The 12,165-nt window shown below is 41.8% G+C and overlaps 1 protein-coding gene across 1 annotated transcript in view; it reads right to left on the bottom strand.

The window, feature by feature from the left end:
- Nucleotides 1–572: 572 nt before the first annotated feature.
- The window catches only part of LOC140272084 (poly(rC)-binding protein 4-like), a 33,471-nt gene continuing 21,878 nt past the window's right edge, over nt 573–12,165 (bottom strand). The window contains exons 7-14 of the mRNA XM_072367412.1: nt 11,366–11,494; nt 10,176–10,250; nt 8,042–8,113; nt 5,793–5,834; nt 5,617–5,692; nt 5,104–5,153; nt 2,387–2,556; nt 573–1,514 (exon numbers count right to left, since the gene is read on the bottom strand). Of these exons, the coding sequence (XP_072223513.1) occupies nt 1,169–1,514; nt 2,387–2,556; nt 5,104–5,153; nt 5,617–5,692; nt 5,793–5,834; nt 8,042–8,113; nt 10,176–10,250; nt 11,366–11,494 (960 nt within the window). The 3' untranslated portion in view covers nt 573–1,168. The remainder of the gene's footprint in view (nt 1,515–2,386; nt 2,557–5,103; nt 5,154–5,616; nt 5,693–5,792; nt 5,835–8,041; nt 8,114–10,175; nt 10,251–11,365; nt 11,495–12,165) is intronic.

A 12,165-nucleotide genomic window follows, 5' to 3' on the forward strand; every position in this document is an offset into this window, starting at 1 on the left:
CTGGTGCCGTTTTATCTTTTCTGCAGGAGTTCATGTCTCTGTGTGTGTGTTTGTGTGTTAGGTTGAAAGCATTCTGAATGCCTCTCCTGAGGATGATGACGCCTCAGCAGCATATGCCGTTATTTCATGTTTATCGCATTGCTGTGGATCCCTGAGTTTTCCTCAGTTCTCTCACTTTATTCTTTTTTTTTCTCCTCTCACAACTCCCCTGCCTTGGAGCCTCACTGTATTTTGTCCTAAGGGACTCACAGAGAGAGTGCTCGTTGCACATAACAGCGTGTGATTTTGCATTGGTCTTTGTACATGCACATTTATACGTATGACATGGAGGCTGGGATCTTGCCTCTACGGGGGTTGCATCATCCAATTCTGCAGTTATTATTTGGAACACAAGAGCACAAGATGAAAAGCATTTCTCAAAAATTCTGACAGCAATGACGAGCTGTTTGGGAAGAAACAAAACCTGAATCTGGCACCGTGTCTTCCCAGTGAATTCTGAATGTGCTCCTGCGTTGCTGCAATTTTTTGACCCGTAAAAGTTTGCAAAAAAACACAATTATGAGACAGATACATCTGCCAGGAACCAAAGACTTTTAATAAATGAAACAATACTAATAAATAAGGATTACCAAGTTGCAGGTTCAAAACAAAATCCAACAAAACAGTCATAACACTGAAGTAAAGTACAGTACTATAGCACAGAATATTAAAAAAAAGAAAAAAACAAACAAAAAAAGACACCCCTCGGACATTTACAAATTTCTTTTTTAAAAACTTCAAGAGGCAAACAGACATTGTATAAAAGCATCATACAGTAGAGCATTTGTCATCTGAGTACAATTTACAAATTTATTGAAGGATAAATACGTAGCTGATGTTTTACCCGAGAAGCACATGTAAAAACGGTTTAACATGTGTCTCTCAGGTGAAGTTCCAGCCCTTTTTTTAATGATCAAGAATAGTGATGAGGTGACGATGAAAGCGGTCCATCAATCATGGGAAACTCACAAATGATCTGTAATTGTAAGTAACTTTAAATGGTGTCATCCGTTGGTCTCTGGTGATGCATCTTCGAGTAAAAGTCAGGAGCATCTCTTCTGGCGAATATGGCTACATCAGGCGTTTGTGAGAGAACACTGCAGCTGTCCTTCAGACTCTCCACACATTATCAGTAGGGAGCAAACTTCTGTCTCTCTGGCTTTTTGATGCAGTTGGCTGAGGAGATTTTGGCGGTGTAGGCGGCCAGAGTGGTGTGGGAGGGCGCTGCAGTGACGGCCACGGTGGGGGCGGGGCTGGACAGAGTCAGAAAGGGGACGGACTTCATCCCAAGCAGCCCAGAGAGGGGCATGGCACCGTATGGTGTGCCCAGCATATGAGCCGGGGTCAGCGTGCCCATGGCAGCAAGGGTGGGTGCGGGGGAGGCACCAGGGGAGGCTGGCTGGGTGAAGGCCATGTTAAGGTCGACTGGAGATGCCATGGTGGCTGCCTGGGAAGTGGATTTGGCTGTCTCTAAACTGATAGGAGAAAGGGAAACAGGGAGACATGGGCACAGGTCAGGGAATTAGAGGATTATGCTGTTGCTGCAACACTGGGGGAAGTTTCTGGAAAACTATCAGAGGGAAACTCCACTGAAGTCTACTTAGTCTTAAATGGATACGACATTTTTTTGTGCTTCATGTCTGTTTCAGGAGGTTAGGCAGATCTGCACATGAAGATCTTCAGAACACACTTTCATAAACTTCAGTGTCACTCTGCCGTTGCTGCTGTCAGGCTGATATCTAATCCAACGCAGTTTTGTTGTGGGGAAAACGTTATTTTAATATATATATGGATATGGATATAATGGATATAATGCATCCACTTACAGTTTTTCAGCATTCTCCAAAGTGTCTGTTCATATAAGGATGCTCTTTATTTATCTGAATATGGAAACTAATGATAAAAAGCATTGGTGAGCGGCTGCAGAAATCCTCCTCTCAGTCTTTTTGTCTAAGGTACATCCAAACAAGAATAACTGACATTAAAAGAGAGACAATACTTTAAAAACTATAACTTTCTCTAACTGTAGAAGCAAGGACTTGGTTGTGTGTAAAGAAATACAGTTTTAATATTCTAATTACATTTAAACTCTTATTTTCCCACTTTTTTCTTCGCTCATTCATTTTTTTTATTGAATAGTTCATTTTATGTCCTCTAAAATGTTCATTGTAAATGTTGCTTTGTAATACAATGCAACACTGCTTCTCCCCATTCACCCAAATACAGTTACAAGCAGCCCAGGGCCATACCTCATTATGGCATGAGGGTTGACCTTTGACCCTTTCAAACCAATATAATTCTCTGCTCCTGCAGCGGCTCATTAGATGCTCGTGTAACTGGGCCTTACCAGGAGGTAATGAGGTACTGGGCCAAGTTGATGCTGACCGGTGTTCCTGTGATGGTGACATGGCGGTCGCTTGTCCCGTCCAGCTGGCTGCCGATCTTGATCTGGGCTCCTGACACCTGCCGGATCTCGTTGATTTTAGTGCCCTGACGGCCGATGATTGAGCCAATCAGCTGCAAAGGAACAGAGGTGAGAGTTGGGTTAGTTTGATGGAAGAATGAATAACTATGTAGACGCAGTTTACGACTGAACAAAGCTCTTTCTTATTATCGGATCTGTTATGCTGATGAAAGGGATTCTGGTGTCAAGAGTACAGAAAAAAATTGCTGCTGTTTAGCTGACCTAATGCAGACCATTTCAAATATTGCTTGTCTTCAGTGGTTTGGTCATCCATCATGCATGTCAAATGCACTTTCTTTTACCCCCTCCCCAAGTCTCCCTTAATTGCAACTGTGTCCGCACCGGTAAAAGAGACGAGAGAAGGCACATTTGCCTCTCATTAATCTGAGTAGCTAAAAGGTTATTGATTCTTCAGAGTGGTGATGACTTCCCAAACACACGCCAGCTTGATGCATCTCCGCAGTAATGGAAAACATAATGGGAAAATAACGAAAATGCATAACATACAGTCCCCATGGCTTGAGTGTTCTCTCTGCTGAAAACAGATTAGCCAATGACATGACTTTTATTGCATTCCAAAATACATTATCACTTTTGTTCTGCTTATGTTACCCAAGCTGGACCTCTGCCTATTAGTGACAATGGATATTTAGCAGAATCAGAGCTCATAGCCGCCTATCAGCCCAAGTGCAGGGTGTCAGGGGCTCTCCGACATGACTATGCTGCCAAATATATAGCAAGCACACCGACAGTGATGAAGTGTGCTGGAGGTTTAACAGAGGCTGACGTATACTTGACGTACAGAATAACACACACACAAACACAAAGTTTGTGCTGTCCTTGTCCTCTCTGCTTTTCACATTCCTTTCCTGGTCCACAATGTCCGATCGGTTCCAGTGACCTGGCTGATCTGCCTGGCTATTATTGGCTCAGCAGTTTATTTGAGGGGAAGGGGTGGGGGGGGGGACACACACACGGACAACAGCAGAGCAACTCTGGAGACAATGGTTGCTACAGACCTCATATCACTGATAACGTCTCTCCCCCACTGAGACCAAAAATCTCCAGCAGCTGTCAATAGATACCAGCTGTCAACAGTTTGCTCACTTTGGTGCGTGTGACCTCAGACTGTTGTCATTTCCGTATGAACAACTTTAAAAAAAAAAAATTGGAAAAAGCTGAGCAAACCAGAGCTAAATATAAAACGACGACACGTCACAGACGATTATTTTTTCTAAGCACTCATTAACAGAAGCCGCACAGCGCTCCTGGTCCTCAACTACACGTGGCCTAAATATTGTTGAGTTCCTGCTGAGGCAGTCGTTTCAAAGGACATAGGAAGAGGGATGTGATAGTAAAGGGGGCAACCATTTTTCTTCCGGCTAAATCTTCCCTCTTCCGCAGAGGTGCAGCACAGTGCTGGCTGGGTGTAAGCAGTTTCTGAAAGCATCTGTGTGCGTGCATAAGCCTCCTTCTGCGTTCAGTGTGGGAGCACAGAGCTGGATTGTGTGGCCGCTGCGTGGCCCGGCCTAAGGGGGGCCGAGGAGGCTCAGTCACGGCTGTAAGTCCTCTCTTCTGGAACAATGGCTGGAACTCACAGCTGTCCCTGTCACGCACGGCGCTAGGATCCCTCTGATGCATTGTGCTGCTCGCAGTGTGGGGGTTTACGGGGAGAGGGTGGCTTCAGGCATTTTAGAAATGTTTGAGGCATCTGGCTATATCCTACATGTTGTAGTGAGACCTAAAGTAATAAATCCTGTTTCAGTTTTTTTTTCTTTTTTTAAATGCTGCGACAGTCAGCAAAGTCAAAATTATGTTTATTTCTGCTTTTTCGTTGCCAAAAAAAAAAGCAACCAAAGGAGTATTTTGCACCACCAAATATCAACGCACATTATTTGAAAATAGTCCAAAATGAGATCACTATTTAATCCTGCTTAAATAAGGCATTCTAAACACCACAGTGTCCTTCATGACATTTAAGCACTGGCCTTATCCTTTAATCTTTTGAGAAAATTTCATCCTTGTGAATGATTCTGGGCATGTGAGCTGAAGATTAAATTATAAATTATAAATGGATTCATTAAAATTTTTTGTTTCTCTTTTTTTGGTTCAGATGACGCTGCTGTGAGCAGCCGGAGCAGCCATCACTCTCACACCAAACCAGCCAGACTTGATGTTGGACTTATTATTTCATTGTTATTTCTGCTCTCAGATCCGAGTCTGCTCATCAAAGCCAGGCGGAGGCAAAGTGAAGAGGGAAAGGATCTTTCTCTGTCTTCTTATTGGCTGTTTTGACAGCAGACAGTCTCTAAGTAGGTCAGGGAACATGAGAGGATTTACTGATCACTCATGGGAGCCACTCTAAGACATTATAACTGCAGCCAACACAATACTGCAAAAAGGATCCATATCAGTTCATAGTCCCTTTAACCTTGGTTTAGTCAGAGGTTAGAATAATGAGGATAATTAGTAAGTTGCCGCCATGCCTTTCATCTCTTTTGAAGTCACACTGCAACAGCTTTGGAGTCGCAGCTAGTCACCTACATGTGAGATGAAGACTGGACGGGAAAATACTAAGATTACGTGTAGATTTTCCTTACATCGTTGGGAATAAGCAGCTCCTGAGATGTCTGAGAGTTTGAGTCCATCCCTAATGAAAGAGAAAATACAAACATCAACTGAATAAAACTGACATATCAGACATTTTAAATATTCATTCAGCTCCTTTAGTTAGCTCAACCATACAAACCACTGAAGAAAAAAGCCTTTCAGCAGAAAACTGCCAGATATAGAAAAGGAGTTAATTTCTATTTTAATGGGCTGATGTTTAACATGGCATTCATTCCGCACTTTTTCCCAGTTCTCTGACTCTGCAGAACATATCGCTGCACATAATAGTATCTCAGACTGGGAGGTATGAAGCCTTTTCTTCTCCCTCGTCACAGACAGCTCATAATCAACACAGCTAATAACAGCGAGCCTTTACTGCTCACACCTGTGGGCTGCTTAAAAACCCATGAATGGTTCCAGATGGGGAGAAAAATGCAATGGTTGACTGCAAGTACAATGGAGTACAATCAAGAAATCCCTGACTAATATTACTGTACTCATACCAGGAATGATCGTGGAGGCAGGCTGGGCAATGGGACTCAGGCCTTGCTGCATTGACAGCTGATGCAGTTTGGCCAGCTGTGAAACAAAGAGGAAGAACACTGACTCAGTGACTCACTAAAACATTAAACTTCTCATAATATGTTAAATTCTAATATTTGCACACGGACAGCCATACCTCTGAGTGTGGAATGCCGTATTGGTTTTGCAAAGTGTAGGCCTGAAAGAAAGCATCCTGCATTAGGCAAATTGCACCGATAAAAACGTCACACCCCCTCGCAATAAATTTGCAGTGCCTTAATGAAAGTGCCTCACTATCAATACATGTCCTTTTTTCTAAATAACAGAAATGACACTGGCCACACTTTCACATAAGTAACCTGCTTTAGAAACATCCATTTCTCACTTAACCCCAAAACAATAGAGGTCATTGGTGCTTTGCCTTTGCTGCACTAAAAATGGCTTTTAAATGATTCAGTTCTATGTCCTTGTTATTCTGCACAATCTGTTTACCTTAATAAGGACAGTTATCTATAATTTCCAGTAATATCTAAACCTAACTGTGTGATTTTATGTCTAACCCTAACAGCGCCTGACAGCCGAGTCAGTCAAGTTTCCAAGTTGCTGGAGAATAATAGATGTTATTAACACCGTCATCCATCCACTGCTGCCTTCACATTCGTTACAGTTTAATATAATGCAAAATGCAAGCAATTTATCATATGCAAAAGAAAGCTTAGGCATGTAAAAATGTAGTAGCTATTATCCTGAAACACAGATGAAGACATAAAACAATATTACGGATCAGGTTTTGTTAAATTATTATGTGATATGCTGTGAACCAACATAGTTCCTTCACATTCTGGCGTGAGACTGCACTGAAACTGTAGCTGCATGTTAATGATGTCTGACAACAAGATAAAGAATCTGTTTAATCTTCATTCACAATACCGCCGAACCACACACCACGTAACATGTATGTGGTGCTGATAAAGTTGATTAATAGTTTTTAATATGTATTGTACATGTGTGTATATAGTGATTCTGTGTTATACTGATATCCTGCAATCTGCTGTGGTTCAGTGAAGTGGCATCATTAATAAAAGACGCCAAAATGGAGGCATTTGGCATGTTGTTCTTCATTCTATGATGTATTACGTGCCTGTTTAAGAGAACAGGCCACATCATAATTATCTCTACTAACCTTTGACCCTGATTTAGTAACCTCTTTCCCATGCCTTTGTATCGTGAGAACAAAACCTTGGGATGTTAATTGTTTTTTTTTTTTATCACAGCTTCTTTCTATCTGCAATCTCAGTCTTGCCACGATCAAAACAAGGGTTCCAATAAGATCCTCTGGCATGGAACATGACATGGGTCGGAGATGTTTTAGATCCCCTGCTACCCAACAAGTCCTTCAACTGAGACGACCGTATATATTCTGCTTGTTCTTACAGTGTCCTGTAAGAACAAACAGGTGTTTCCTTTAACAAGCCACAAAATCCTCATAAAGAGAAGGAAGGTTGGGTGGATGGTGCCGTTACCTGCATTGCAATGATCACATACATTTTGAAGTTGTATTAAATTCTTTATGTTGTTTTTAGCCTTGACCGTTGGAATATGAATATAATTCAGTGATCTATCTATCTATCTATCTATCTATCTATCTATCTATCTATCTATCTATCTATCTATCTATCTATCTATCTATCTCATCTTTCTTATCTTTCTTTCTTTCTTAGTAAGGGTGGTGTCCCTGCAGCCCTCCCTTATTACAGTTATGGCCCCACCAGACAGCACTTAGCTTAACTCAATTCTGTCTGACGCCAGCAGTCTGGCATGTATTGCTAGTTCATCCTATATGGTCGTAAACTGGAGGGGAGCTGTGTTTTTATTAGGAGGCAAACCAACGTGAGAAAATTCATTGCCACAATCCTGCCATTTAAAGCATGAATGATCCCATTTGTGAAGTCTTTGTATTTCATTACGCACAGTTTGAGGCTATTGTCTCCATTCTGATATTATGACAGTAGCTGCTATTGCTGTCATGGGAGGAATATTCCTAAAGTTGAAGTGTTTCTGGTGCAGAGGTAGGGAGGACTAAAAAAGAGACGAGAGGCTTTGGAGGTGGTGTGTGATGGCATCGGATTTCAGGAGGGGTTATAGCTCTTATGACAGGCTAGAACAATAGCTGCAGCTTACTCTCAGCTGTTGTTTTTAATGCCTTATACCATATGATGGACTGTGTAACTCTGCGCATACTGCCCAGCCAGTGCACTCACTCATCACTTAGATCCTCACAGCCCTCACACTCATTCCTGTGCTCCACATGGGAGTTTAAAGCCCAGTGTTTAAAACAAGCTGCTTCCTTATATTCAGGAGTGACAACATTATTGACAGACTTCTCTTGAATGATTGTCCGCTTACCTGCTGGAGGTCCAGGCCACCTTGGGTGACTGAGTACAGAGGATGGGGTGCAAATTCTGATGCGTCAAAAACCTCAAAACACGCAGAAACACATGAAAACACAAAGTGAAAATATGTTCATCAAGTTCAGCTTTTATTTTAACATTGGAAGTGAAGATTACTGAAATTAATATATATATTTAAGTTGTTGCTACAGTTTAAATCTGGCCTGAGATGGCATCTCGAATCTGAATTTCTGACGCTTTCACACACCTAACAGGCTTAAATATGACTCATCCACAGACCGTTTCCCACTCCACCTAATTTTCTCAGAGATTTAGATCACCGTGCAGTCTTTATTAAAGCCAACTCTCAGTGACCAACATCGTTCCTCGGGTTTGATTTCATCGCGTATTGTGAGGAATATCAAAAACACAAAGCCATTCCATAAACTGACCAGAGTCTGAAGCAGCACAAACGGTGTCAGAACTGCTGACAGCTATGCAGAATTCCTGGCTGCTGCTGTAGCCAGAGGAGACGGCTGGTCTCCAGTCACACTTGCTAATCTTGTGACTCACTCCATGGGAGGGTGGATATCTGCCCCTTCTCAAACCGCAGCACCTTTAATACTCAACCCCGCCCTCATGCGCACACACACACAAAAAGCTCTCAATCCCCTACCGAGGACCCTCGGCATGAGTCTTGTCACAACACAGGGGCTCGTAAGAAATCTGATGAAGAATGTGAACTTTGACAAAACAACATGCAAATAATATCCGATAGCCATGTAGGTCATCTCCAAAAACTAATCCATCAGATCCCAGATCCTTTATCCTTGCAGGAATCCCACAAAATTGGGACGAGGATAGGCTAGTGTTGTTAAAAAATGCTGCAATCTTCATCTGCCCACCCACAGAATCTATATCCTGATCTGTTTTACTGTGAGGTGATTTAAATCAGGCTTCAGCTAAATTATAATAGAATTGTGTATCACCAAGAAAAAGGGAATTAACGAATAGTTTTTCACAAAGAACTTGCCAAGTATATTACAAATTAAACTGGCATAATAACTTTTTTATAGTGAAAAATACAATAGCAAATTAATTATTGTGCATGGAAATAATAAGCTACCCCACATACAACAACGTAATTAAGGGAGAAGCCACGTGATGCACAGAGTTGTTTTGATTTGCGTCCTTTAAAAAATTATCAGCCCTAAACAACCTGAAAATATTTGAGAATCCTTCCAGTAGTGGAGGTAAGGACAGCTGTACCACTAAAGCTATTCTAACTAACGTGGGATAAATATTCGTGTTCCACAGAGGAAATACCCTGTATAACCCCTGTTCCAGGACATTTTTCTTTTTAGCAAACTATTTCAATAAAAATTGTCTGGATATTATAGATAATATTTCACCACCAGATCTCATTTGACCCATTTGGATTATAACCAACAACCTGCACAACCAAAAGCAGTCCCATCAGTCTGTGTTGTGGGTTTTGTGCTTATGTGAGTTTGCTAGCATGCTAAACTGAGATTATCACCATTATAAATGCTTCACCTAACCATTTCAGCAGAGGCACTGTTCAGTCTTCAAACCACGGACTTTACTTGTCTAAATAAAACAAGCCAAGTTGAATATCATGAATGTGTAAAGTTATCTTTGTTCAAACTCTCACATGAGTCAAAACAGTACTGATCTGCTCTGAAACTCACGACTTCCACAGGTTTGCGACAAGCAATCGCAGCTTGTTTCTGCTTTGAGGAAAGTAGCCACCGAATAACTCTCAAGCTTCCATCCAACCAACCATGTCAGGTATTTTGTCGTAGGAAGGAAATATGAAGTGTAAAACTTAATAAAAAGTGGCAGAGCATTTAAAATTGTGCCTCCTTTGCACTGCCCTCAGTAACCTCCCAAACTGTGACCCATCGGCAGGCAAAGCTCACATCATGCTGGATCATCATTCATGATGAAGTAGTTTCCTTCAACGCTTTTACTAATCATTAGCTATTATTCTATTTTTTGATCATTACATCCAACACTAAGTGCATTTGCTGACCGTCTAAGCCCTACTGAGCTCCTGTATCCATTTGGAGAACAACCGTGTGATTGATTAGCTGCCCAGTGTAAGAAGCAAAATCAGATTTTCTCACCTGATTCCCTGCTATAAGGAGAGCAGCTGGTGAGGGACTCGGCCGATAGGGGATGGTGGCACCCTTTGGTGGAGACTAAGGAGTTAAAAACATGTCAAGGCGTCAAAGGTTTCCTCTTAAATTCAAGCCAAAGCCTTTAATTAAAAAAAAGAAACCTGCTTCTCCTTTGAATATAAAGTCAACGCAACAGTTCAGAAAGCATTAAACTGCTAATAGCAATGACATTGTTCCTCTCCTTTTGATAATATTAGTCATTCGCTGAATAATTGAAGCAGTATAGTTGGTGCTGTTTGTGGATAATCACTCTGAGCTTTGGTAAGTAGCACACAAACACTCAGGAGATGCTTGTCTTATGCTGAAATCAAGCATCTACTGACAATTAGTAAATAAAATTCTTCAAACGCCAACGAGAAAAGAAGACGATGCAGTGTGCATGATACTGTATAGCTTACTGTTAAAATGGTGGTACCGTTTTGGCTTTAAAACATGGAGCAGTCGCAGCAAAATTCTTTCTATAACTTTGCATAATTTAAATCTCAGAGCAGAAAGCAAGATGCCGCTGGTACAGAATCCTAATGGAACTTGCAAGCCTTTGAAGTAAGCCCTGGAAAACACTGAAGCAAACTACCAATTAGTCAGTCAGGTCCAGCTGCAGAGCTAAAACAAAAAAGCACTTGTGCACTTCCATTAACACACAAGGAAAAACTGTGCTTGGGGTTGTTTTTTTCTCTTCTCCTCCTCGATTTTCTCAAGAGAGCTGTTGTCTAAAGGTGGACAGATTTTGCTGCAGGCCACTTTGTTTTCTGTGAGCAGCTTAGTGTCTTCTTTAAAAACACTCAGCCCTGACCTCAGAGTGGCACCAGAGTGGCACCTTTCCCCTCCGTTTGATTTCTTGTTTCCGAAACAGAAGGTTCAAACAATTAAAGAGGCCAGGTGCTTTGTATTTTTCTGAAACCCACCTCCGGATTCGCTCTGAACATAGTCAGCTCCGAGGCTTATTACATAAGAAAGAGGACCGCAGCCTTCTGTACCATAAATACCTTCATTTCAGCTGAAATCAATGGGACAATGACATGCTGAGTTTAAAACATGCACTTTGACAGCTCCTCATTGCTGCAGCGGCACACCTCTGACAAACATCAGCTAGGTGTGGATGCGTGGCGTAAAGAGAGCAACAGTATGCTTCCTACCTCCAGGATTACAGTGCAGATGAGCTTGACACACTGGATTACAGAGTCCTGATTCCCAGATATCGTCACCCCTCGCTCAGTAGAGTTGGGCAGCAAATCCCCTGCCACCTGTATCTGAGCTCCGGTGCTCTGCAAATGATAGGGGTTTAAAAAAGGATTAGCTTGATTCGGGGGATAAGGCAAGTTGTGATTACACTGCTGCAGCTTGTTCGCATAACTCGCCTTGGTTTGCTGACCTAATATTTTTCCACCTATGCTGAAGGAGACCAAACATACTAATATATGTTTGGCAGAGACTTTTCTAATTAGAGACAAACGAACCACTGGAAATCAGACTCACTCTTATTTGTTAAGCATATTTATTGGCAAAAAGTGTTTGTTGCACAACAAATTTAGAAAATTTAGGAAAAAGGAATTATTAAAACGCACAATCATTTTTTAAATGCTGCGTCAGCTGTTTTATTGTTGCGCTTTCTTTGGTTTTTGCCCTTTGCACCTGTGGAGGTTTGAAATCAGCATATCGCTGTAGGCCGTGGTTGAAATGCATCAGATTGCGCCACGACATTTGTCCCGTGGCGACGGAACAAACCAAACCTACGAATGAGGCAACGATGGTATTTGAACTAGATACTAAAACCAGTCTAACCGCAGAAAATCAACTGGGTCATATTACTGAGGGAGGTCCAGGTTACAATGGAGGAGAGTCTATTTGTAGTTTGACACAGAGTTAAACCGACAGGGTCAGATGTCTTTGGCAACACATCTGATGAATTTAATCCCAATGTTTCAACTGGGCCTAA

This window comes from Leuresthes tenuis, unplaced genomic scaffold (assembly GCF_036924035.1).
Source record: "Leuresthes tenuis unplaced genomic scaffold, fLeuTen1.0.hap1 SCAF_16, whole genome shotgun sequence".
Lineage (NCBI taxonomy): Eukaryota > Metazoa > Chordata > Actinopteri > Atheriniformes > Atherinopsidae > Leuresthes > Leuresthes tenuis.